General features: G+C 38.3%; 4 protein-coding genes and 3 long non-coding RNA genes across 17 annotated transcripts; 2 read left to right on the forward strand and 5 right to left on the reverse strand.

The window, feature by feature from the left end:
* Positions 1-1,696, reverse strand: LOC124311550. The gene is made up of 8 exons (XM_046776083.1): positions 1,607-1,696; positions 1,427-1,519; positions 1,320-1,349; positions 1,084-1,255; positions 940-1,006; positions 749-878; positions 569-687; positions 1-491 (listed from the first exon to the last, which is right to left on the reverse strand). The coding sequence occupies exons 1-8, from the start codon at positions 1,661-1,663 to the stop codon at positions 131-133; spliced, it is 1,029 nt and encodes a 342-aa protein (XP_046632039.1). The 5' UTR covers positions 1,664-1,696; the 3' UTR covers positions 1-130.
* A 1,392-nt stretch (positions 1,697-3,088) lies between these two features.
* On the reverse strand, positions 3,089-7,056 carry LOC124310897 (importin subunit beta-like). Of its 2 annotated transcripts, none has more exons than XM_046775034.1 (11): positions 6,774-7,056; positions 6,645-6,709; positions 6,190-6,576; positions 5,983-6,132; positions 5,781-5,927; positions 5,151-5,708; positions 4,735-5,085; positions 4,482-4,679; positions 3,834-4,406; positions 3,542-3,777; positions 3,089-3,473 (listed from the first exon to the last, which is right to left on the reverse strand). In XM_046775034.1, the coding sequence occupies exons 1-11, from the start codon at positions 6,835-6,837 to the stop codon at positions 3,290-3,292; spliced, it is 2,913 nt and encodes a 970-aa protein (XP_046630990.1). In that variant the 5' UTR covers positions 6,838-7,056; the 3' UTR covers positions 3,089-3,289. The 2 variants fall into 2 exon arrangements, with proteins under 2 accessions (XP_046630990.1, XP_046630989.1); XM_046775033.1 differs by having other exon boundaries at positions 4,735-5,088.
* Positions 7,057-9,926: 2,870 nt separating this feature from the next.
* Positions 9,927-11,299, forward strand: LOC124311356 (extensin-2-like). Of its 3 annotated transcripts, none has more exons than XR_006909798.1 (5): positions 9,927-10,001; positions 10,063-10,637; positions 10,749-10,871; positions 10,941-11,070; positions 11,132-11,299. XR_006909798.1 is itself a non-coding variant. In XM_046775810.1 (4 exons), exons 1-4 carry the CDS (start codon positions 9,958-9,960, stop codon positions 11,009-11,011), a joined length of 813 nt encoding a protein of 270 aa, XP_046631766.1. In that variant the 5' UTR covers positions 9,927-9,957; the 3' UTR covers positions 11,012-11,070. The 3 variants fall into 3 exon arrangements, 1 of the variants encoding a protein (XP_046631766.1); XR_006909799.1 differs by having other exon boundaries at positions 10,815-10,871; XM_046775810.1 differs by lacking the exon at positions 11,132-11,299 and having other exon boundaries at positions 10,749-10,878; positions 10,948-11,070.
* A 503-nt stretch (positions 11,300-11,802) lies between these two features.
* On the forward strand, positions 11,803-15,258 carry LOC124311700. The gene is made up of 3 exons (XR_006910147.1): positions 11,803-11,813; positions 15,092-15,145; positions 15,204-15,258. It is a non-coding gene; the product is annotated as an uncharacterized LOC124311700 (long non-coding RNA).
* On the reverse strand, positions 11,978-15,086 carry LOC124311578. 7 transcript variants are annotated; one of them, XR_006909923.1, is made up of 8 exons: positions 14,944-15,086; positions 13,742-13,849; positions 13,571-13,640; positions 13,367-13,507; positions 13,181-13,304; positions 12,772-13,062; positions 12,573-12,711; positions 11,978-12,365 (listed from the first exon to the last, which is right to left on the reverse strand). It is a non-coding gene; the product is annotated as an uncharacterized LOC124311578 (long non-coding RNA). The 7 variants fall into 7 exon arrangements; XR_006909926.1 differs by lacking the exon at positions 14,944-15,086 and adding an exon at positions 13,946-13,960 and having other exon boundaries at positions 13,571-13,662; XR_006909925.1 differs by lacking the exon at positions 14,944-15,086 and having other exon boundaries at positions 13,577-13,640; positions 13,742-13,939.
* A 403-nt stretch (positions 15,259-15,661) lies between the features above and the next one.
* LOC124311571 lies at positions 15,662-18,877 on the reverse strand. Of its 2 annotated transcripts, XR_006909899.1 has the most exons (13): positions 18,819-18,877; positions 18,403-18,490; positions 18,126-18,209; positions 17,910-17,964; positions 17,634-17,692; positions 17,348-17,464; positions 17,121-17,181; positions 16,868-16,928; positions 16,636-16,694; positions 16,460-16,536; positions 16,215-16,267; positions 15,981-16,046; positions 15,662-15,815 (listed from the first exon to the last, which is right to left on the reverse strand). It is a non-coding gene; the product is annotated as an uncharacterized LOC124311571 (long non-coding RNA). The 2 variants fall into 2 exon arrangements; XR_006909900.1 differs by having other exon boundaries at positions 16,645-16,694; positions 17,348-17,692; positions 18,819-18,873.
* A 709-nt stretch (positions 18,878-19,586) lies between these two features.
* Positions 19,587-27,001, reverse strand: LOC124311545 (neurochondrin homolog). The gene is made up of 9 exons (XM_046776079.1): positions 24,486-27,001; positions 23,746-23,933; positions 22,697-22,712; positions 22,022-22,063; positions 21,727-21,961; positions 20,221-20,341; positions 20,086-20,154; positions 19,977-20,016; positions 19,587-19,902 (listed from the first exon to the last, which is right to left on the reverse strand). The coding sequence occupies exons 1-9, from the start codon at positions 26,605-26,607 to the stop codon at positions 19,733-19,735; spliced, it is 3,003 nt and encodes a 1,000-aa protein (XP_046632035.1). The 5' UTR covers positions 26,608-27,001; the 3' UTR covers positions 19,587-19,732.

Below are 27,001 nucleotides of genomic sequence, written 5' to 3' on the forward strand. Positions count from 1 at the left end.
TTTAAACTGCTAATCTGACATTGATCAACTATTTCTATTCCCACATTTTTTTTTACGTAAGTAAAACCGCCCCCTCCCCCAAATAAAATCTAGATAACCCTGTACCGTACATGTTAAACAATTAAGTCATTTATCGGATGCAAATGCAGTGACTGGAAGGGCAGTAGCCAAGCCGACAGTTAGTGTTGCACCACTCCGTCATACCTGTTACAATTTGTTGGCTAGGAACAGCTATGTAACTGGTGCAGTCGCCGGATGACGGTGGAACCACTATGGGGGGCGGTATGGTCGTGGGAAGCTGGGTAGGCCTAGTTATCATGGGCATCTGAGTCACAGTCACCGGAGCTTCAGTAGTCATAATGGCTGTCGCTGGCATTGTCGGTGTCATTGTAGATGCTGTTACTGCTGGTTCTGTAGTAATCGAAGTCATCGGAGTCATTGGAGTCATCGTTGGGCTGACAGTTTCACTCGTTGGTGTACTAGTTGAAAGGCTGTTTCCCCCAACACAATAAATTTTTATTGCTTTAAGCCACATTTTATTAGTGGGGAAAAATTAGATTTGACTGACCCTCCTCTAGGAAGAATCCTCACATCAGAGCAGGCTCGAAATGTTTCCTGGGGACCGCAACCGAGTGCTCCAGTTCCATTAGAACAGGTCCCCCATCGGTTGCCCGTCGTATAAGTCCACTGTAATGGGAGGAATAAAGATAGTTTAAACAATAAAATGATTTAATGAACTAGATTTTACCTGTAGGATACACTGACTGCATGTTATTCCTGGAGGAAGTTGCAGCCGAGTGTTAAAATCGACGCCAGATGTCAATGAGGCTACATTGTACTTGGTAAACGGGGCACCGTTGGCGAAAGGGAGCACATGACTAATTTTATTAAATGCGTGTAAGAATTACGTTTTCTTGGAAGTTTATTGACGATTCTAACCTGAAACAGTCTTGAGAAGGATCTTGCTTCACGTTATTATTGACGCAAAGTCGAAACTCGTAGTAACCTTTAAGCGAAATCGTTTTAGTCGCTGCCAGGAGGAAAGATTTTTGGAATCTAAATTAGTGTAGCACATTTATATACCTTTGTGCAAGGCTGTTATGTCAATTTTGACTGGAATGATCTGTCCCTCGGTGTAAGTGCGTGTTATTATACCGGTGGCGAAAACTCCACCAGGAGCCTCGTGCGGTTTGACAGCTTCGTCGAATGGATCCCCGCAAATACCACATTTGCCCTTATTCACTAGCCATTGCCTCTGCGAGAAATTATTGTGTCAATCAAATTTGAGATCGATTAAAACCGTGTTTGTCAGATCTTACTTCATAACCGCCACAAAATCCTTCCGTATCCTATGGTGGAAAAAAATTAAGCATTTTCAAACGTAAAATTAAAATATTGATATCTCGCTTATGTCTGTATAACTCACGTTGTAATCGGGAGGCGTTTTGAAGCCCTCTCGCCAAAGGCTAGATCGTGATGGAGGATCGCGCAGCCGCCCATGTCCGTTTGCTAAACTCACCTTTTAATTTTTTGAAATATTTTTTTGAAATATTAGTTTAGCGCCCTTAAGAACTGATGAATATTTAAGATTCTAAACATTACATACCATGGTTATTAAGATGGCCAGAATACTTAGTGATTGAGAACGCACTTGAAGATTCATTGTGATATCTGTATGTCGTTACTTACAGTTATGTCAATCCTACTTGACTGATGCGTTCAGCAGTGTGAGCAATATCTTTTTATAGTCGAAAACGAGAAGGGAGGTAGAATACGTTCTTCTAATTGCAATCATTTTGGGATTTAGGCACCGGGTAACACACAGGAAGTGCATTCCTTAAAGTCAAATGCGAATTAAGCCGGAAATCGGCCAATTGTTTTTCTGTTGAAAAGGATAGAGCTCAATAATCTGGAATCAATAATCACTACATTCTCTAATAAGTAGCACCTAGACTGAAAGAGAAGGGAGAGAAAAGAACATAAGTTCAAACGCTGGTACGATACATAACTAGAACATCAACATTTTTTATTAAGAATAATTCTGTACCTGTAGTATACAAAAAGTTTAAAAGGAGAGAACATTTGATTGTATGATTGTGTTCAATCTTGCTGCAATTTTGGAATTGTTAATTTCATAAAAACTTTTTAATTTATTATTTTATTTTATTTTTTCAGCTTGAAAAGATTTTTTTTTGTATTGCGAATCGCAATTTGCGATTTACAATTTTACAAGAGAGTGTTTTGATTTTGTTCCTTCTATCTGTCATGCTAGCATCAGTCTCTTACTAAAACGTACTTTCCGTTTTGAAAATGAGTCGTAATCCATTTGCTAGCTTGTAAAGCAGGCTGCTATAAATAGTACGATATCAGTTGCGACTTTCGGGCAAAATGATGAGATCTTTGTTCTAGCGACCAGAATTTTTCTATTTAAATCACGTCGTGAATATCGTGAACATCGGTTGCAATTGCCTTAAAAAAAAATGTTTATGTCCCTTGAGCGTTGCAGGATCTTTACTGTTCAAGTAATGTTCTGTCCACAGTCCACACTAACATATGCGGCTTTAAAATTTGTTGCTTTTACTGCTTATTTCTGCGCGCGGTGGTAAGCCCTTTTTAATGTGGCATTCTGTTAAAGATGTTCAATGGAAGTGGTAATAGCCTGATAGAAATAAAGTGCTGAAGATTTTGAAATACCTTTAAAACTACAGAACCCGTCAAACGAAACGGAATTCGTGCTATTTATTGATCAACTATTCGCCAAGTCAACTGCCGTCCCCCAGAGCTTACAAATAATTAAGTGGAAACAACCAGATAATATGCAAACTTATCATGTAGGCCTACATTAGAACTTGCATTAAATATAAAGACAAGATTCTTTACAGCTAATCAATCAACTGTGATCAGTGTTCCCCACTTAACATCTCATTCGTCTCAGAAATATATAAAATATCATTTTCTTTAAATAACTCTGAACCTGAAAAGATAAATGTTTATTTTATTTTGAATTTTTTTTTTAACAGTTCTATGAAATGACCGTGTGACAACCTTGTCTTATGAAAATATGCATCGACTGCAAACGTTTTCGTGCCCGGGAAAAAAAAGTGAAATATTTATTTATCTGCACTCAGTGATACACACATTCGTAAGCTACAATCGGCTACAATTACACGTGCGTGATAGATTTCTGTAATTCTATAAGGTGACTAGGTATTAGTAAATAGAAGTCTTGAAGTAATTCTAGTAAGGCATGATTTCTGTTCTTTGTTAACAAATTGAAATCAAAATTTCTTCACTCACACCTCAACCCTATTCCAGCCATTTCTATCTCAGTGAGTGCTTCTTGACAAATAGAATGAACTGCCGTGTCTATAATGTTCTGATGAACAACACACTCCAGTAAAGATTTACATTCAGTAGCTTCCAGAGATGTTAAGGCTAATGCTTTCTTTGCTCCAAACTCAAGGGTAACATTCCTATAATTGTTTATTGTGAAAGTAGTGAAAATTTAAATATTTATGATAAACTAAAACAAAATCATTACCCAATCAAGTGAGCTGCAGCTGTGTAGGTTTTGGCAGGTAGTTTGCCTTTGCTTGTAAGAACAGACCTTGTTAATTTTGCTATGTTTTTGAGACACAGAGAACTAGAGCACAGTTCAAGAGTTAAGGGAAGGCTTCCTCTATGTAGGATTGACTTCACAAGACTGGAATAGGTTTCTAAACAAACTTGACGTAAATTTTCTCTCAGTTCTCTGCTGTTGGCACTCTCGTACATTTCCTGCAATGAAAAATAGACCTAAAATTTGGTTTTACATGGTCTGATTCAGTTCTTGCCTCCAATATTGCAAGCTCTACACAATGCTGCAAGCGTCGAAGGACAGCCGCCATGTACATTTGAAATCCAGGACGACCAACTGCTGTCGCTATCTGGCCGAAAACAGCTACGCAATGGATTTTCACTTTTAATGGTAAGTTTTGGTTTCCATCAGTTAAAACTAACAATGGTCCAATAAGTTTGTTCACAAAAGGAATTGCTTCTGAATCTAGTACAAGGAAAAGTGTTCCGATAAGATCCACCACAAGAGATAAAGCAGGATCGTTTTTGGCAGTTTTGTTAATTGCTGATGTTAAATAGGGGACCAAAAAGTCCAGATGATGTTTAAGTTCCCATCCGAGTAGTAAAGAAACTGTTGATAAAGACATTACAGCTTCTGCTCGTGCTAGTCCGTTAGGAAATTTGTTTAGCAGACTCAGTAGATAAGTCATAAACTTGTGACAAAGTTGATTTGAAGTAGTCTCGCCTAATTTTAATATTCTTAATACGCGTCGTAGAACGCCACACAGTAACTTTTGAACGGCTTCGTGGCAGCGACATCCCACATGGTGGGCATCTGGCAGTTCTATCACCTGTACGCATATCGATACAAAGGTAAATTTTACTTGGTATCATACGTTTCATGAATTTTAAGTGAAATAACTTACTTTACGCAGCAAAAGGAGCAATTCATCTATTGTTTCCAACACAATCCAGTAGCAATCGTCGGGGGCGTTCAGTAGCAGCAGACCGAGAGCGTCAAAAGCAGCCGTTAGACGTCTATTAGCGGCCTTCACAAGCTGATTGGCGATCATATCATAATAGGGTGACAGCAAAAAGGTAGTTGGTCGCTTACTTTCTTCCACCTGTTTTCAGATTGTGAGGTTATAAACTTTAAGACGAGTCGAATAACATGCTCACCTTTTGCTGAGCTATAGCATAAGCGGCTTTCACAACTGATGTCAGTGCGGTGCAGCTTGAAGGTGACACTCGACCCTCATCATCATTGAGGCTAGTTACTAAGTCGCTTACGAGTTGTTCTAAATCTTGTGAAGTCATTGAAGTGAATAGTAAAAGCGGGCACTTTTCGACCATCCAACTGATGGCCCATAGGGCAGTACTGCGAATTCTGGAGCTTGATGTGTCTCTTACACAACCTCGAATTGAAGAAAATATTGGTGGAAGAGTATTTTCAGCGTGGCGTGAATCCATTTGCTTGAGAAAAACCAGACACGACCAAATAGCAGCGTGCCGATGTTTCCAGTCCATGTGCTGCTAGAGATTATTTGATTTTAATCATCATGCGCCAAAAATTTTAAAATAATTTAAAACTTTACTCGGATTTCTCTTTGGACGAGAGGTAGAACGTAACGATCTATAGCTTCTGGGTAGTTTTCGCATTGCTCACTAAAGTAGATGATTACTTCCTTCGGTGGTGTCCACCAATCAGGGAATTGTTTGTTTTGTGAAGTTTCTTTTTCTTTTTTTTTGAAATTCCTATTTACGTTTGCATTGGGGGTGTTTTGATTTTGTTCGTTCTCCGTCATGCCAGAAGAATTCTCGTTATGAAGCATACTTTCCGTTTTGAAAAATGAGTCGTAATCCATTGGCTGGGCTTCATCGTTGAAACTGTCAGAGTCAGAAACGGAAGGATTCCCAGATAGTCCTTCAGCTCTTATAAATCCTTCGCCTCTAACTAATTCTGCGAACAGTACGGGCACGAGTTTTTTCAGAGATATTTTGACGTAACTACATGTTACTTGGCTTCTTTCAGTTCCCGTTTTCAATCGTCCGTCAGGATCACGTGGATTTTCCACCTGACTCACAGCCTTCCAAAACTCGAGACCATTTCTGTGAATATCTTTATCTTCTGAGCTTATTGCTTTTATTGTAATCTAATTAAGTAAAACAGTTGGGTATTAAAACGATGCTTTCTTTCTAATAAGTAACTGTACATTAAAACTTACTGGAGCGATGACATCGATGTAGTCTTTCAGATGCTGATAACAGGAAGATGCAACTCTGGTCAGCAATGCCAAACTAGTAACACGAATATCGATGTCGGTCGATTCGGCGGCTTCACAAATTGCTTGCACGATCACTCTGCCTTCCCCCTAAAAGAAATGCATTATTTTTTATAATTCGTAATGATAGCATTTCAAATTTTACCGAGTTCTCAAAATAGGGACGAACAAACTCGAAACATGCCAACAAAATATTAAGTGTTGCAAGTCGAAGTTTTTTTGAGAGTTGGTCCATGTGAAAGCCAGCAATTACCATCATTATTTCAGTAAAATATTCGGCCAAAATTTCTGCTTTCTGTAAATCAAACCATGACCATCTTAGATGAAATAACTCGGAAGAAGGGAAACCTACCAAATGTTTGCAGACAAATTCTAATGTTTCCATTGCGCATTCTTTCTCTTCGTTCTTAAGGTGACGTATGTAGTAGGAAAGGGTTGGTAGAAGATCAGGCCAATTATCTTTTAGCGGAACTTCCATCACCGCAATGCTGGCTACTATTTCAGTTGCGACGTTTGAACAAAATGGCGAGATCGTTGGTAAAGCGATCAGAACGTTGTTTTTTATCATGTCGCGAACATCGGCTGCAATCGTCTTCCAATGTTTTTGCTGTTTCTCGAGCGTTGCAGGATCTTTACTGTTCAAATGCTGCTGAAGTTGAAAGGCTGCACTTCGACGAGCTACAGTAGCGAATTTCTCATGGTCTGCCATTATCACCGACATGAAACACAAGTACTGATCCTGTATTTAAAATCCACACGTAGAAATGGTGAATTCACACATGTGTAATCCCGGCCCCCAATACTAACTAGATCAGTTTGAGCTGCATTGTCGAGTTCAAACTGGGCAATGTTCCTGTCCTCTCCTTTAGAATCTAGCATTGGATTAGGAAATCACTGTGCATTTTAGATTCGACATCCCTATTTTGAATGAATTACCTTCGAAGTGCACTACAGGGGCTAGTTTCTCCAACATTTCCACTAGAAAATCCAGTGGCAGCATCTTGTAGATGTTTGAAACAAGATTAGCTGATGATGTTTTCACTTTTCACACAACTGCACACAACCTATTCTTTTAGAAAAATATTGCCGACTGGCGGACTGGGCTGTGACACTACGCGCGATTTTCTTTGTCTGCGCGTAGATAGCATTTCATTATTGGCTGCCGAATAATTTCTTTTTTAAATATTGACCGTGTCACACATCACACAAGACGACGAGAGTTTTGCTTCTCTTAATGAAGTTTAAAATTTTAGTAGTTTTTTTATTTTTAGAGTTTTTCATGGTTTCCCTTATTAACATCATTTCACCAACCAAACAGTTAAATTTGCAAAAATTGATATTAAAGTAATTTTGAAGAAATTTAAAACAGCATTTGCGAATTAAGATTTAATTATTTGTTCTGTTATTTCGCACTGTCACAAACTTATCAGATGTTAAGTTAAGCTTTGGAAAGCAATCCAACCGTTCCTTTCCTTTCAATCGTAATCGTTGATGAATCTGTTGGCTGTCAGTAGGTGGCTAAAATTATGTCCTCTAGACCCCAGGTGGGGCGATTGTTTTTGTGAGGGACTAATTTACCGCGATTTGTTTCCGAGAACCGAGATACAGTGAAAATGTAATTTGTATATTACTGATATACGGTGTCTTACATTTTGTGTCACGAAAATTAATGGGTTTATTCTTGTTTGGCTTTCTTAAATTTACTGAATGTTACTTATTTATGCATGAGTTTACAGGTAATCGTACTCCAGCCTATAATTTCCACATGGTCAAATAATTTGATCACGCGGGCCGAAACTACTGTTCATTTTGCCGAAATGTCTATTGTTACTTGTACGGGCTGGCTGTACGTCTTATCCCATGGCGAAACAATCGAGTGTTATTCAAGTAATTTTGATGATCACTATCTCTGCAATAAGGCAATAGATTTTATTAGTCGATGTTCAGGAAGGAGATTCTTTTGCTCAACTGTTGAAGAATTAATAGAAAACCACTGCAAATTCCGGTCAAATTCTAAACCTCATTGCTGTCAATCATGCAGATGGTTCTGTTACAGCTAGCTTATGAAACATATGATTGATTCAAGTGGAGCATGCAGTCTATATTGTATTGAATATATAGTCTTTAGTTATATTGAATCGTCATTGTTAAAACAGTGAATCTTTCCCATTAGTAGTTTAAAAAAATTTGAATCAGGATCTTAATTTTTTTACATATGGTATTATATTATTTATATGGCATAAATATGGTAATGTCCTGACGTGTTTTTGCAGTGCCCGACCCAGATCAGGTTTTTTGGATAGTGTATTTTGTATGTAGAATTTTTAGAATTCTTATCTACAAATATGCATATTTATATTTTCTAATGATTTTTTAAATTATTATAATTTACTGAAGAATTTAATTTTGTGAGGCACTGCTGGAAAACGAAACTTCTTAAAAACAGCTTTCATGGACTGCTGGCGACATCACCATGGTTTCACCTTTCATTCTTAAATAGTAGTTGCCTGATTTGTAAGTTTAAATTAAATTAATTAACTCGGTATGTTGATACCGAAAAGATCGCAACCAGATCTATGATGGCGCGCCAAGGTTTGCACTTACGTCTGGTACGAATGGTGCGTGACGAAACCTCTTTTCAGTGTTCACAATCTGCTGAATCGATCACACAATATTGGCCTCTAAATGTAATTAAAGGACAAAGCATTGTTATTATCATGATTCCACTCCTGTCTAGTTCTTCTAATGTTACTCATGGACTGAGTGTCTGAGTACCAGGATTGTTCCAGTGTTAACATTATTGCAACTTTTGAGAACTTATTGACCGTTATTGACCGAGAAAAGAGGTTTCCAACAAGGCTCAGCTGTGTGCACATCATTAAACGAGTATGGATTGATCATGTGTTTGAAACTTAGGATAAGGTATAAGGATAAGGTTGCAGAGGAATATTTTCAAAAAAGCCGACTGTCCTTAAAACGATTCGAAATGGAAGATTTATTCATTCACCGAAGAAACGAATAAAATTACTCAAATGTCTATTGGTATATAGTGAGTTTAAAGCCATAACCATTTCATTTAGTATTCATTTTGATATTGGTTGTTGTAGACCCATCCCCAGCAACGACAATCTGCAGAAGGAAAGATACGTAAAACTTGTCATACAGTGGTGTAGAGGTTGGGTGAGAACGGGATGTGTTACATAACCATTTGGTATTCATTTTCATATTTTGTTGTAGACTCAACCCCAGCAACGTCAACCTGCAATAGGAAAAGTCAGTTTGCATGTCCTTCAATCTAGAAGGTCACGGAGATCATTACATACAGTGGTGTAGAGGTTGGGTAAGAACGGGACGTGTTTCATCATTATCAAGCAGGTAAAATAGCTGCAAGCCATAACCATTTGGTATTCATTTTGATATTGGTTTTTGTCGACCCATCCCCAACAACTTCAAACTGCAGAAGGGAAGGCCAGTTTGACGCTCGAAGGTCACGGAGATCATTACGTAAAATGTATCATGCGACGGCGGAGAGGTTGGGTGAGAAATGGACGTGTTTCATCATTATCAAACAGGTACAATAGCCGCAAGAATTAAGAGGTGAGGGTGATAAAAAAAAATCGTATAAAAGGAGAGAGAAAACGCGAAGGCAAATCAGTCGAGTGAGCATCTCCGACACGGCAACAGCTGCAGTGCGCTGTATGTCACCATCTGCCTTTTTCACCGTATTGCCAGTTCGCATCCATGGGTAAATATTCTGTTTGTTACATTGAGATTGGTATCAATCCTACTTTTTTCTTTATGTATGCATGTTTTTATTTAATATTTATGTTTAAATTGATTAATTGTCTAGTAAACCTTGGCGTGGTCCCGCTGTTGTGTGTTGTATCGTTGATGGCTGGGTCGACCACTGGTGTACCGATGTCTCCTGGGTATGGTGGATACCAAACCGCAACGCCGGCGCCTTACTACACAACAACTTACGTTACTACCAGTTACTGCACCGAGGTCACTACTAAGGCACCGGAGTTTTAAACCACAATGCTGCCCCGAACCACTACACTGACGCTTTGAAGTGTTACTCTGCCCTGAGTACTACACCACCAAGGCGACGGAGTACTACATGACTACGCATGCTGCCCCATCCTACTACACCGATTCTCTTAAGTATAACTCTGTTCTCAGCTACTTATTGCACCGATTTACCTAAATACTACTCTGTTCCCAGCTGCTACACCGAGGCTCCCGCTGGTTACTCCACCAAAACGGTCGAATACTACACCGAAGCGCCAAAGTACTATTCTGCCCCCATCTACACAACCACAACTGAGGCGGCCAAGTATTACGCAGTCCCGACTTACTACACAGAAGCTGCTCTTTGGTACTACGTTGAACAGAAATACTACACTGATGCTCCAGTTTACTACACTACGACCTGCGCTACACCTAGCTACGACACCGCAGTCCCTAATTACTACACCGAAGAAACCGCCTATTACAACCACTTACGCTGCCTTGTTTACTACACCGAGGTTCCCAAGTACTACATCACTAAGGCACTTGGATTCTACACGTCTATGTATGCTGCCCCTACCTACTACACCAAGGCCCTGCATTACTACAACACTGAAGCGCTCAAGTACTACACTACAACCTACGCTCCCCCGAGCTACTACACCTACGTCCCGAAGTTTTACTGTGCGTTAAAAGAGTCGTCTAAAAAAAAAGAAGTCGTGCCCGAACTGCAGTGCCCTATCTGTCACCAACTGCATTCCTCATCGTGTAATCCATTCGCAATTATGGGTAAATACTTTTATTTTTACATTGAGTTTTGTATCAATTCTATTTCTTTTCTTTTTTTTTAATTTGCCTGTTGATACTCAATATTAATGCTTAAATTTATTTACTGTTTAGTCAACTATGGCGTTGTGCTCCTGTTGGGTGTGGTATTGTTTATGGCTGGGTCGTCCGCTTGTGTAGCGATGTCTCCTTGGTATGGCGGAAACCAAACGGCGACGCCGCCACCTTCCTACACAACTTACGCAACGTCCCTCACCGAGGTCTTCAAGTACTACACCACTAGAGCACCGGAGTTTTATACCACAGCTTACGCTGCCCCGAGCCACTACACTGACGCCCTGAAGTATTACTCTACCCTGAATTACTACACCGTCTAGGCGATGGAGTACTACATGACTACGCATGCTGCTCCATCCTACTACACCGAGTCTCCTAAGTATAACTCTGTTCTCAGCTACTTATTGCACCGATTTACCTAAATACTACTCTGTTCCCAGCTGCTACACCGAGGCTCCCGCTGGTTACTCCACCAAAACGTTCAAATACTACACCGAAGCGCCAAAGTACTATTCTGCCCCGATCTACACAACCACAACTGAGGCGGCCAAGTATTACGCAGTCCCGACTTACTACACAGAAGCTGCTCTTTGGTACTACATTGAACAAAAATACTTCACTACAGATGCTCCAGTTTACTACATAACGACCTGCGCTACACCTAGCTACAACACCGCTGCCCTCAAGTACGACACCGAAGAAGCCGCCTTCTTCCAAGGTTCATATGTATTACGTCAGCAATTCTCCCGACTATGTCACCACTACTCAAGCTGCTTTGAACTCTACACCGAAGTTCTGAAATATTTCTCTGGATGTGTTGAAATACAAGATTGATTGATAAATAGCAAGTCCATGTCTCTTTTCTACTGAAGTACCTTTCCTTCTGCTGATGATTGCATGATGTGAGAAATTATTTCTGATGTGTAAACTTGTGTGCTATGTAAACTTACAAATAATTGATATTGCAAAATACAACAATAAAAATTATTACATTTCAATAATATTTACTCTTTCCGTTTTATAATTTTTTTTTCTATCATTAAAATTCAAAGTCCAACAACCAATATTTTTCTAAAAATTCAAAGTCCACATACCTATTATTTCTGCTAAGTCCAGACTTTTGTTTTTGAAAAAAATTTTCAAAAAGTTCCCCCTTACAAAAAGTTTCTAAACAAATTTCGCGAAATATTCTATAAAAATATTTTATTGCAACAAAGATTATTTTATTTTTTCGAATATTTTATTGCATACAACATTTATTTTATAATATATGCAAATATTTATTATTCCTGTGGCCCCCAGGGGGGGGGGCCTGTCGCTTTCTCTACCGCGATAATAACATGATGCAAGTTATATGCAAGTTATTATTTGTTTGGCGCAGAAAGCTTGTTTAATCTAGCAGTTCTCGACTGTGTCAAACCTGATATAGATCAGGTTGCCTCAGTCGTATACTGCAGTTAGCACAGAGCAATTTCATGGCATGGATGAAAATGACAACACAAAAATTTTGAAGTCAGGAACTCAGATGGAACAGCTCAGCTACAACAGCACAGCAACTTCTGGATTAAACTGCAACCACATGCTGCATACAATGGTTCAATCTGTCTTCGTCACACCTTTCACCATTCGGCTGCAACAAGGTAACCAACAGTGTTAAAGAAGTGTTTGTTATACCTATTTAAGAAAAGAAAATTATGTTTGCACTGTGTACGCTCATTATAACCAAAGAATACAAAGAGTAACAGAAAACTACACAGTCCAACAGAATAACTTTGATATCTGATTCAAAATTTCCATAGTAGCGGAGCAAATTAGTCTACTCTCTAGTCATGTTAACTAATTCTGTAGTACTTTTGCAAGACATTTGATCAAAATAATTACTTTTTGCTGTTGAATGGGATGAGACGTACGCCAAAGAACAGGCAGCGAGACGCACGAGGCACGCCATTTCGGAAATGTACAGGCACTTCCAAGTCTGAGTTGAATGATTTGGCAAATTGGTTTCTACGTGCTGAATCACCTGTAAATTTTCACATCAACATTTTACATCCAATAACAATAGGAAATTAACAATAAATACCTTTTAATTTTCATCGCGAGGTACGTCACAACCAACAACCCATTTCTGCTGCGTCTTGGAAAAAAATGGCCGCTATTCACACCTGAAGACACTCGCGCACCTGGTGGACATTATTCATAGCCACCTATTGACAGCCATTAGATTCCTGTTCCAAATGACTGAACGCAACGGCTGGATTGCTTGCTTCGAGACAGCACGGCTCAATTGAATTCGACATGCCTTTCGGCTTTCACTAACTGGCACGAAATGAATCAAATGAGCATGAACACCAGATTACTCCAGCAGCTTTCCCTATGACACAAATACACACAGTTTTTAGTTTGCTTTTCAGAATTTTTAACTCTTTCAACACAAAAATCTATAATATTAACAGAAAATGTTGGGGGTCAAGACAAAAAATTACACTTACAATTTTCTGAAGAAAAGAATAATTTTCCTGCCTTTGGCTGAAAGGCAAAAGCACCAGTTATCTGGGTTAGAGTGTGTACACTCGTACAGTGAGTTGAGTTCCAACTAACTTTGGCATGTTGAATCTAATGGAAATATGTCAATAAATATTCCAACATTCATCCAATAAACTAAATTTAATGCCTACCTACTGCTTGTGTTTAACATTCAGAAAAATACAACACATGTTGGTATGTGCCCTGCATATGTTCATATTTTTCTCTTAAGCTGCTGCAATAAACCTGAAGATTACCCATGGCCTAGATGATGATATTTTTCATAGCTTTCCCTATGACAGAAAATACAATCTATGACATCAAATAACAGTTTAAAACAACAAGAAGAATAATACTTGTACATCAATGAATTATTTGTTGAAAAACATGTTCAGAAAAACAATATGTCCACACTGGGGTAGTGACCTACCAAGATCAACAAAAACTGCTGATAATTAGATGAATATTAACTAAGTCTGGAAACAAGTATTAAGAAAAATTGTGACTAAGACATTATTGGTTTTTACCTGTATTAACTGTATGATGCATTCAGCAGAATGAAGATTTTTAATAAAAGAGTTGGTGGTAGTGATGATAGGCTACTTGTATGCTACTGTTTCCTTTCCTGTTCCTTCCTACAGGTTAGATTGAGGAATTTTGAATTTGATCCAGCACACATACGGAATAAATGACATCACAAACAAGTTGCACAGAAATAAACTTGAATTTACTTTTATGAATTCATCGATAATTTGCATGGAAAAATAGGAAAACTTTAACCACTCGACACAACAATCCGCCATCACATGAAAACGACGACGCCTATGTCATCTATTGGACACCTCTGACACTCCAAGTCCCAACAATCAAAAACGCAATTTTAGTTGTGTGAGACACAGCATTAAATTTTTGAATCCTAGAGATATTGTAGATCTTAAAAACAGAAATATTACATATTTAGGTACCGAAAATGTTTTCACCGCACTGGTTATAGGGCTGCAGTTCTGTATCTGCCATGTATAAACTTAAAGCAATTCAGTTCTTTAGCTACTTGTATAACTTGAACAACGCACTTTTATTTGCTTTATTAAACCTAGCTTGAAATCTTGAGATTAGTATAGAGAACAAAGCTCATTTGCTAGTTTTATGCAAATTTTCCGGAAGTATACCGGAAGTAAGCGATAGTGCCTCTAACATTGAGCTGTCGTCAAAATAAACAAAATATTCGTGATCTACGTGAAATTTGGGGTCGATTAGATGTAATTTAAACGAAATCCAGATTTTGGCCAAAATCGAGAAAACCGGAAGTACGAAAACGTACAAAAGAAAACATGAACTTTACCACAAATTTGACGAGGATCACAAATATGTGGTTATTTTGTGCGTAGAATGAATATTTACTGAACTACTGGCTGAAAAGAGAAAACCAGAAGTAGAAAAAAACACATTATTAAAAATCTAACAAGTGAGCTTTGTTGCTGAAACAAAAAATGACAGTTATCACCCAACATTTTTTCGAAGTAGCATTGAGAAATCTCTACAGAGATGTACAAAGTTAACGTATTTAAACTGTTTGGAAAATGATCAAAGGCTATGCTGTCTAGCGTCAGAAAGAAGAAACGTTCAACAGTAACACGAAAACAATGTCCGATCTACCTCGCTGACATTCAATTGAAAGAATCAAAGAACTGGCAAACAAACAAAGGTAACAAATGACTTTGATACTCACGTAATATTCTCCATGCAAAATTTCATCAATAAGCCAATACGCAGCATCACACATCACAAAAGACGAAATCCCCAAGGTGATATTGAACACCACTTCAACTTCTACACTGAGAAACTCAAGACAAGACAGATATTCGTTCAGCATGCAGCACCTGGGCAACAGTGCTGGACAATGGATTGCTGAAAGGGAAAACACCCAGTTGGTAAGGTAAACCTGCCAGTTACTTAGAATGTGTTTCTATTCATCGTGGACACTACTAGGCTACATACTACAAGGCAACAGCAAACATTAAGCCAATCACAAATGATGGTTAAGATAAAAAATCTTTTTCACACTACCCTATCGGACAACAACTGCATGTTCCTGGCTCATTCAATCCTCACTCTAGGGACTGGGCATCTAATTAAATTAATTATCACATGTATCATCTTCTTAGCTACATTCCTGTCGTTCTGCACTTAACCTTACCTGTGATAGATCTTTCTTTTCTTCTGTAGGTTACGATGGCCATAATCTATAAATAAGAAATCTACGAACTGTAGTCTGCTAGACATTTCGTCTGCTAATTCTTGAAAATATAATTGGGGCATCCGCTTGATGCGCTGGCTGTCCTGGTCAGTCGTAACTTTCCACGGGGAGATATGGGGAAATCAAGGTTTTTCGCTTATATTCAGTGATTATGTTGTACTTTGCAATTGGAAAAGGGCACAGAAACAAACACAGATCATTCAAATTTATCCATTGTTCAGTTGTATTGAATACAGCACTAATATTCCTCGCATCTCGCACTATATTATCATTGAATTTTTCGTCCATAATATCGAAACTTTATTACACGATTCAAATCCAAACACCTTCAAAACTGCGACATCCTGAATAAAAAAAAGCTTTAGAAAAATTTATAAAACACAAAGTAAATGTCTAACATAAGGACGTTCAGATTATATACAGCCAATATTAATAGTTTCATAAAGGTCAAACGGTAACTCGTTTTCATCACACTGGTAACTATTTAGAGTATTATGAACTAAAATTACCTTTTAGCAAGTTTCAAAATTCCATACCATCCCACGGACATAAAGCAACGGATCGAAAATTGACACCTAGAAGTAAAATATGGAATAGCGTTAGGAGAAAACCAATTTCTTTTCACCAACATATCCACTACTATTATCAGGGACTCGAGTGGGTCTTCATAATTATCAGAAACACAGGAAACATTTGTCATCACAGAATTTACAATAAAGGTTTGACATTAATTTCTCCATTACCTCAGAACTACCTAGGACGACACTATTAAATCCAGCGTCGCACATGCATATACCTGTGAAACAATCAAATTATTAGATTGAAAAATTTGTCCGGTTGCCCAACCCCTTGCTTTAAGAAAACAAAGCAAGAAAGGCCTCAGGGACTCACTTTCATATTGCAAACTGAACAAAAAGAAATCTGATGTTCAGCAATTTCTTTACAAAATATCATTTGCCAAAGAGCGCAATAATCGAACCAATCTTACCTCGATAACAGGCATTTATCACGAAAACGTCAATACACAAAATCTCCAACGATCTTTCAAATAGGCCGTAATCAGACCTGTAGATATAGCACATCATTAAATTAGATACTCTCGTACACAAAATATCAATCATGGGTTGTGATTAAGAATGTCACAAGAAAAATTTAATCAACAACACAACATACCCACCAATCGCCCCACCGACCAAGTAATCCAAGACCAACGGCCGAGCAATCTAAAACACAAAAATAAAATCATCGTTAGAGTGTGGAAAGCAGCAGCTCAAAGGCAGATTAAGATTAATAATCTATCAGGGACTCGAGTGGGTCTTCATAGTTGTCAGAAACACAGGAAACAATTATTCATCATAAGAAGCACGTTTAATTCCTTCCCATATTAAGCTATTACCTAGTATCCTATGAAGATGACGTCGGCAAAAAAAAAAACACCGAACAATAAACCAGTCCATCTGAACACACAAAGAACAGTTATTTTGATGAATTTGTCCGGTTGCCCAAGCCCTTACTTCAAGGGAACAAAGCAAGAAAGGCCTCAGGGACTCGCTTTAATGTTGCAAACAGGACAGTAAGAAACCTGGCGTACGATTGTCTCCTTAAACAAACCTGTTTGCCGAGAGTCTCGCATTGAAAATAAATTTTACCTTGTATAATATGAACTCCTCGGATTCCAATGACATTGACCAAGAAGCAGTACCACATAACCTACAGAAAAAAATAAATCTATAACATCAGTTTGTATCACTAATATCGTCAACTCAGTTTAAGATCAAAAGGAAGGCAGAATGAATCATCATGGAACTCGGAAAATGCTTTAAAGCGTTCTCATCATTTCAATTAACGGAAAACATTCCAAGAAATGCTCTCTTACCTATTACGTAGATCATGAAATCACCAGCAGCAAACTATTCGAAACGAAAGAAAATGAAACTCGATTGTTTTCGGCCCAGTAGCTCAACAATCGACTGCGGTTGTTGAACAAGCCAACCTGAATAAACAAAGTAAACAAATCGTCAATATTTGTTTACAGCCAATTAAATGATATTAAAAAGCCTGAATTATCAGGGACTCGAGTGGGTCTTCATGGTTGTCAGAAACACAGGAAACTGTTGTTCATCACAAAAATCCAAAAGAAACCATTAAAACTGTCCACTTACCGAAGAATCGCAAACACCTTCATGATTGTATTTCGTCTAGTGTAAAGCACACCCACTGCCTGCAAAAACATAAAAATAAACACCATTAAAATGTTAAATCTTCCTGTAAAGTCAAAACAAATTGTCTCAAACCGAGGTGATCAACCTCTGCAATAAATACAGATCGAGCATAAGTGGTTCGACGTTTAATTTATGAGATCCTCTAGCACCGGAATACTACATGTGCGTTAAACCGGTGACTCTGAGGCTCAAATGCAAATGTAAAAATGACTATACCTCCTCCATAGCCGGAACAGTCGACTTCCATCGTCTACGAAATGTCTAATCTTCTCTATAAAAACGAAGTAACGTTAAGTCGAGGACTAGACCAAAATGACGATTAAGTCACTCGAAACTTTCAGCACATTTAGTAATCAGGGTACATATTTAGGTGTCCTAAGAGTGTCATCAGCAAAATCTAACAGCATATTCAACAATATTAACAATGCCAACCTTAATTCCTTGATTACATTAAAAACAGCAAACTCTAGAAGATACAACTAGCCATTGCAAAACCAAGTGAGGTCAGGAGTCGCCCTAGATAAAATTGATCATGAAAATCTACATACCATTTCAGTTCAATAAAGTACAAATTTTAATGACAAAACACTTAGCATTGCAGTAAATTGCAAGAGATTTAATCAAGATATTAAATTGGGTTTACTAAATTTCATTGTAATCCTAGGATCATCAGGTCTATTAAGTCACATTAAAAAAAAAATTGTTTTACCTTCAAAATATTTCATCGACAAGGCACCACATCCCTTATTCCTCCAACCCACTGCACTTGTCCACTACCTGGCACGTAAGATTTCAAACTGTAATAATAAAATAAAAGATAATAAAGTGGATCAACATGTGGATATTTAAGAATTTGTAGGGGAAAAAATTGTAGATGAACTCAACAAGTAAAAGAGCTTTATACATCACATTTATCTTGCCTTGCCAGTGCCTTACTGTGTACTACATTTTGACAGACATCATAATCTCTCAAAAACAATTCAAATGTAGAAAATATAAATTCCATCTTGTTTACTGAGTTGCAAATAAACATCATATACTACAACTACAGTGACAAAACTTAGACAGAACTAAAACAAAGAAAAAGTCACAACCACGTGTTCAGACCAAGACTGTTTTACATACGTGTTAGCAAATTGAAGATTGAGTATACAATGAAAATCAAAGACGATGGCACTTCCTGAAGATAGCTTCGTTCGGTTGTTCCCTAACCGTCAGACAGCGTTGCATTTCTTCAATCTAGAAAATATATAATTTCTTTTCTAGGTCGAATCGTCGAGGGGCGCAATCGATAAACATTTCAAATTAATTCTTTAATAGGTAAAAAAAAATATTTAAAATAACATTATTTATTTTTAATATTCAAAATAGGTAGCGCCCATGGTCACGCCTATTGAAGTCCGGAGACCAGACCATCTAGTGGCCAAATTTCCTATAACATTTAAAATCGTATTTCAAATATTACATATAAAGTCTAAGCTTGTTTACCAGATCACACAAAGATTTTATCTACTTCAAAATCGTGTTTTGAAACTCACAAATTCAAATATAACTGCTATAACATGTCGTACAAGTGAAAAAATTAAGAAACACGAGCAATTGATATTTTAATTTTTGCAGCTCTTGAACTAATAAGGTGGCCACAACAGCTTGGCAAGTAGAGACGCATTACGAGGATAGAAAATTTTGGTTCAAGTTTGGGGAGAAAAAAAAGCACACTGCACACTGTACTCGTTCACGTTAACTTTTTACCGGACCCCTGATATCTTATGTGCTATTTGTTGTCGTACGAAAAACGTTGCATTAGGTGCTCATTTAAATATTACATGTTTCTTTTATTAATTAATTATTATTTCATCAAAATTCCATCGACAGAAATTGGCGTTTAGAAAATCCGCGAAAACTATTTGTATTTTTTTTAACCTTCCAAAAAATTATTGAAATATAAATCCACAAAACATAAGAATTAAAAGAATTTTTCATAAGAAAAAAATGCAGATTTCTTCCCCTCCTTTTTGCAAATCACTTTTTTGTTTACTTTACTCAGTCAGCTTTTCTACTAAATGAATGTAGAAGGCAGGATCAGTGATTTCTTCCAATTGTTTAAAATCACCAAAAACAGTGTGTTTGCAGGAGTCTCCAAAGGCTTCTTTGAGTAGTCCCTTGAATTCATCTAAACGATGCGGATAGTATGACAAGCGAAACGACTCTGCAGACAAAAACAAAAAACGGAAAAAAAATAATTCTTTGAAACAATACTCGTACCTTCTTATTAAAGATTACCATGTTCAATTCCCATAGATGGAATGTTCATAATATAATCCTACAGGAAGGGAATTGAGTATATTGATTAAGGTTATTACTATATAACAACTATTAATTTTATTGTTACCATAGTGACCAAAGTGGGTCTTCTGTTAACGCACAAAACCGAAGTTTTAATATCAACGATGTGGTTGCTCTAAGAGAACATCACATTGTTATAACACCACAATACTTATAGAACACTTAACTTTCAAATGTTTACATTGTAGTAGATATTCTTAGCTGGTGTTGCACAGTTATTGAGAATATAGTCATAGTTCCTATGATCAATTAGCAACAAACCACCTGGCTTGACACAGTTTGCAAAATTAGCAATGGCAGTCCTAAAATCAGGAATTGTTAATAGAAATGACATATTTTAAGTACTATATAAAAGAAACCTTTGGTTTCTCAAATCTCCTTCAAAGTCAGGCAGATGTGCAAATGAGTTTCCTAGACAGATTACAGCATCAAATCCTTCCTTTAAGAAATCAGCCTCAGAATCTAAAGCAAGCCAATTGGCTTCTTCAACAACTACACAGATAACATTGAAAATAGCATGAGAAGCTTTTTTAAACATGTGAAATTTCAGTCTGTTACCCCACTTATCAAAGGCTTCTTCTTTGCGTCTGTCCCATCTCTTTTTCAAAGCATACTTTAACATTTTGTCAGATGCATCAATTGAAGTAACTTGAAAGCCTTCTTCCAACAACATTATTGAATCAATCCTGTAAAGCAAAATAAATCATAATTAATTTTCTTGTGTATAATCTGCAAGCAAACTAGCTTGCATGAATAAAAGTATATTAGGTGATACCCAGTGCCACAAGCCAAATCCAAAACAGTATGACATTTTTTCTCTTTCAACAGGGAAGTGATGAAATTCCTGTAGTTTTCAGTTCTTGAGCTCTTGTCTCCAATGTAAACTTCCCAAACTCTGGCAGCCTTTCCATCAGCATATTGATCTCTCAATCCTTCCGCGGCAGTGCCAAGAGATCTTGTACGATATATATTATCTACCATTTTCACCTAGTAGTAGTCATCGGTAACGTGGTAACTAAATGCAAATAATTAACTGAATTACAATTACCAAATTTCGCCTGTATTAACGTGCAGCTTATCGACTTCGTGTTCCTCAGCCTTCTGAGTAACTCGAATCAGGCGCACTACGCAGTTAGTAGCTATTATGTTTCAAAATATGGAAAGCTGGCGCTAGTCGCACTAGATCGGCTAATATGGCGTGATCAGATGTTTACTTTCTCTTTGTGTTGACAGTGACATCTAGGATACGTGAAATCAATCTATTTTTTTTTACATACTTTTGCTTTTTTTAATCTTTACATATTTTTGCTTTTTTTAAATTTGATGTTCCAAAAGGTTTATTATTATTTTAATAATCAAATGGAGTTTTGTCCAGAAAAATCTTGTTTCCAAATAAATTCCTTTTTGTAGGCAGGACCGTCATCGCAATTATTTTTACAGACATAAATAAGCAAAGTCCCCCAGTCAACTCCTTCTTCAGAAATGTTATCCAGTCGCAGATAATTGAGCATTTGAGGCATGATCTTGAAGAAAAATAAACTTATATTCATGTATTCAGTAATGTAAAGAAATAGAAAAACTCACCTGAAATTCAAACCTTCTTTTAGACCCGCAGTGCTCACAATCAGGAATAGACGACGGAATATTCGAGTCTGATACATACAGAGGAGTTTCATTTTTACCGTACCGTAGTACTTGATCAGGATAGCTGTCAATTTTCTCTTTAAATTTCAAAAACATTTTGTCCTCTTTAACATCTGTAACTGATTCTTCTAGCGACTCGTTAATAGATTCATCATTTTGAAAAGTAGGATTTTTAGCTTTAAGAATTTTCTCAAACTCTTTAAGCTCTGCTTCATCTGATGTCGAAAGTTTACCAGTTTGGGGCTCAATTTTTTCATCTTCAATGATGATTTCATATTCTAAATTTAAAATCAATAATTGAAATTAACGACACAAAGATAATTGATAAAACTGATTACCTGGTAGAGTAAACATTGAATCTTCTCCTTCAACACGAACAGCTAGAATAATGAAATAATAAAATAGAAGGTAAGTTAACAAAGGAAAATGACATTGAAAACTTACATTCTTTGCATAGCATTTTATGCCCATTCTTCCAGTGTAACACTTGATGATCTTTGGTGCAGTAATTAACCCCCCTACAACCTCCACACAGTTTTGTTCCCAAGCAACCACACACCATACACACTTTGGTGAACTTAGAAACAACTAAATCTTTTTTCCAATCAGGGTCTTCTGGTGGGTCTATAGGTGGGTAGAATTCATTTTTTCTGGCCAGTTGGGAACGTAAGACAACAAAATTTTCATTTGAGTTTTTCTTGTTGCAAAGTTGGGTTGTGCACAAAAAAATGTATATAGATCTATGATAACATGTCTCTTTGATAACTCTGGTTCCTCCTTCATCGTCATCATCAGGAGCATACACCTGAGCTAAAAACATCATAGGTTTTTGGCAGCATCTGTAAAAATTAGTCAAACAATGAAAACATATTAAATTGCTGTTATTACTAGGGCATTTATGGCATTAATATTCAATTAAGCACCATTATAGAGCAATTTAGTTTACACGAGTCTGTCACAAGGTGATTCAGCTACACAGTTGTGACAGGTTATTTTAGAATGGAAATACTAACTTGCACAGTAGTTGTTCTGTTGGAGGCAAATTTAATAGATCTAGCCAAGCAGGTTTCCCACCTACTTTGCTTGGGAAAAACCTGCTCTCCAAGCGCCACTTATCTGTTTTATCCAGAAATCCTGTAAACATAGAAAATCATTTTAACTCATAACTTCTTACAATACTAGAAAATGCTTTTCAATACTTTCTTACCCAATTCTGCCCCAAACTTTTCATGGACAAATGGTCCAGCCATAATTGTAATGGTCTTGAAGACTTAATTCCTAGTACACCCCTCTTTTAAACACATAAATGTCACACCCATAAACTATAAATGGATTTAGTTGATTCAGTTTTCGTCTTTTCGACTATTAATTTTGAGAAACACTAATGTCGCTTGTTATTGAAAACCTTGTTCTGCTTCCTTCTGCACGTGGAAACAAAAAATGTACTAAACAACATCTAAAAAAGTGTACTAAACAATATCTGATCGATGACGCAGATTTTCATTGATTGTTTTAATTTCTTTTTCTGCAAAGTGGTGTTTATTTTATTTGCCAACATCATTAATCCAAAACCTTCTTTTAAAAAGACAATAGTCAATCGATTTTGAGCTTTAAAATTGAGAAAATAAGGCATTGTTGTCCGTTATCAAAAAGACGCGGGATACAAGGCAGACATAAAGGACGGTTGGCAGAAGATTATAAAAATGTATATAATTGTCACCACTAGTTCTTTCTAAAAAAAAAAATAAAATAAAATGTAGAACACTAATTTTAAAAAAAATTATCATCTGATGATTTCTTCCGGCGCGATCCCAAAGATTGGAGCCAAATCCGCGAGGGATTCAATGGTGAAGCTAGGCATCTCTTCAGTACACGTTGCTCTCTCTGAAGGATTTAAGGGAATCCAGAACGTAGCTGCCAATCCAGCCATTTTGCCGCCCAATATATCAGTTTCTAATTTGTCGCCAATCATGCATGATTTATTTGGACGAACGTTGAGCTGCTGACAGGCCAGGTGAAATATTTCCGGTTGTGGTTTCTCGTAATTCAGATCTCCGCTCACTAGTATCAAATCAAAATAGTCTTCAGCTCCAATTTGAACGATTTTTTCCCACTGAGATCGCGAGGGTCCATTGGTAATCAGGCCGATAGTGTAGTTATGTTTGCGAAGCGCCGACAAAAGGTTTGCAGCCGGTCCATCCAGCGTCATGTAAGTGTAGCGCAGTTTCTTCCAAACTTCATAAACCTCTTCTGCAAAAATAAATTTAGAAAAAGAAGCACATTATTAATATAATTATAAAAAACGATATTTCGAACAAACAAACCTGCTAAATGTTGGTAATCTCCAAGTGCAGAAACCCAAAGGAGTGTCCTCCAAGCATCTAATTCCAGTTCAGAATGATCGGGACGGAGGCGAAATTGGCGTAGAAAGACTTCGCAACTTTTCTGGGCAGCAGTCTCTGAAAGTCTCCACTCTTTACGCAACAGCAATTTCATCTGTCAGAAAAGAAAATTTGGTCATTTCACGCCCCACTTTTCAAAATGCATCATTGCCCATTAAAGTCGAACTTAAAAAAAATCGGACACATAAAACTAAAAAGACGAATGAGTTCCTAGTCTGGTACGCAACTAGAGTATGAGCAGTGTAATTGAATCCATAATTTAAGTGAATTACACTATAAAGCAAGAACGAATTGAGGCTTGAAACGGAAGAGAACATGAGCGCATTAAGTTAAGCGGGGTTGTTGTCATCAAGCAGAGCGATCAATTGTTTCATGGTGTGAGTACGACATGTGTGACGACCACGGTTTTCCAAAATGACGGCTTTGACTTTGTCGGGCTGGGCACGTAAAAGGCAGCAGAGAAAATCTTCGTACGCGGTACGTGTGTTGGCATCAATCGCGCCAGCAACGATCCGCGACAATGACTTCATCATCTCATGGGGCCAGCCGGAATCGACAATGAATTCGACGATCCAGTCCAATTTGCCCATGACGTTGCTAAGGCCTTGCATGCCGAGAAACCAGAGTTCGGCCAAGTCGGGCCAGTCCCTTTTGTAGCGCAATGAAATGACGAGGCTCAAGGAGTCACACGACTCCTCGCTGTTGTGCGCATCCCACAGGAACGACACGGTGCCCTGGATGTACCGGAAAGCTGCGCTGTCTCCTTGTGCGTATTTCCAGGTGTGGTGACGAAGGAGGAGGAGACCCAAGACGGCGACGTTACCCAACAAAACGATAAAATCCTGCCGATGGACTAACGGTGGGAGGTTGGTGATGCAGAATTTTAGGAGCTGGGCGAAGACAACGTCGGTGGCGACGAGCTCCGGTTCCAACACGGCAAGGTTCATAAAGACACCGCAGACGAGAATAATTGCTGATTCAGACTCGGGTCGGTTGGCTTCGGCTACGTCATCTTCTTCTGGCGTCGTGTGAACGTGTAACCAATCGGCAGCGACGGTGGGCTGGAGGGCCAGCCATTTTGAGAAGATACCCCATTGATAGAGCAGATAGTCATAGAGGAGTTGCGGCAATTTTTGGCATAGCATGATTTTTCGAGGGGCATCCTCAGCTGCGAGATGACAGAAGGCTGGAAGCATAAAGCGTAAGGGATCAGGCATGTCGCTGATGGAGCCCAACTTACGCTCTTCGTACATCCTGGAGCAAACGGTGATGATGAATGGTAGGACGGCACAGACCTCTTCTTTCATGCTGGAAGTTTCTTCGGCAAGCCAAGAGCCAAGGATACGAATGGAGGCGCAGACGAACTCCGTTCGGCGGTCGTTGACGGGACGAGTCCATTCGTGCGAGGATTCTTCGTCCGTTCGGTGCAGCATAGCCAAAATGGACCCAACTGCTCCTTTGAGGGCGCAATATGCTTGCTCTCTCTGTTTGGCATCGAAATCAAGAAAGCCTTGTGACGTCATGAAAGTGATGAACAGCTCGACGACCGAATAACAAGCCACTAAAATATCGGCCGATTCTATCGCTTGCTCTAGCGTCCTATCTTCGAGTTTCATGCGGACTTCAACACATGCCAAATTGACTAGCAGCAACAAAAATTGGCGAGGATTGGGTCCGAACTTCAAACCCCACCCAATGCCCATGAGTTCCAAGAGACGGGAAATGAGTTGCAGGGCGCTATCACGTTGCGATGTCCCAATACGGCTGCATAGGATGCCTTCAAGTGTTAGCAGTGTGTGTTGAGGCCAGTCTTCTTTTTGCAATTCGACGACTGGCAATCGAGGACTATTGGCAAGGAAGACGGCAAGCATTTTGCATAGCTCAAATTTCTTTTCCGTAGTATCGCCGTTGAATTCATTAGCAAGTCTGTTCAAGAGTTGCTTGAAGGGTTCTTCGTGGCCAGCCCAGAGTTGTTTGCCTTCCTTTGATGTGATGTAGACCAGCAATTGCAGAGCTTGATCATGTCGAAACATTTCTTCCACATAAACCTCTGTCAGCTTCAGCAAGCAGCCTTTCGTTAACAAAGCCTTCCTTCCAGACTCAAAAAAGGCAATAGCCTGAAGGCAGGTGTAGCAATCGGAGACCAGCATCAAGTTGTCCTCCATGTCATCTGTGTCAGATGTGCTGACGATATCCAGGAGAACAGGTATGATACCCAGAATGGAATCAGATTCAACAATCTCTGGTACACTGCAGAAGCAACTCACTATGGAGAGTGCTATCGATTTGTAGATGAATGGTGGGCAGTCTTGTGGAACTTCAGTGGACTTGAGAAGACGATTAAGGAAATCAAATCCAATGGCATCATACAAAAGCTTGAGGGAGTGCTGGTCACACTCGTCAGCCTTGATCAACTTGGTTACAACAAACAATGAGGCGAACTTGTCATTGTCAGACTTGGCACTTCTCAGGGCCACCACACAGCGAAGGACAGATTCAGGGACTTTCTCTTTTTTACTCATGATTGGATCAAATGATTGTCCCTCTTTAAACAAAGGACAAGCACAATTTTAGTTTCTCTGCGCGTAAACTGTCAAGGTTGAACAAATGACTTGGAAAATTTCAACGTCTTCCGGCCACACTTTCTTGCTTTCAAGAGTGAACCGGTAGATGAAAACAGCCCGTCTTAAACGTTGCACTCTTGTGCCGATGCGTCTTTCTTCTAATTTTAGAATTTCCCAAAGGGCTGCTTCTTGCACGTATGAACGTTTTCTTCTTCTTTCTTCTACACTTCTAAAATTAGATTTTTCTGTTAGGCTTTCCAGCCGGAATTTTGCCTTCTTGGGGGCGGCAAATTAAAACACGAGGGCTTCCCGACTGTCGTGTGTGTTTTGTTTTTTTCTAGCTTCTCCAAAT

Source organism: Daphnia pulicaria, chromosome 8, assembly GCF_021234035.1.
Source record: "Daphnia pulicaria isolate SC F1-1A chromosome 8, SC_F0-13Bv2, whole genome shotgun sequence".
Lineage (NCBI taxonomy): Eukaryota > Metazoa > Arthropoda > Branchiopoda > Diplostraca > Daphniidae > Daphnia > Daphnia pulicaria.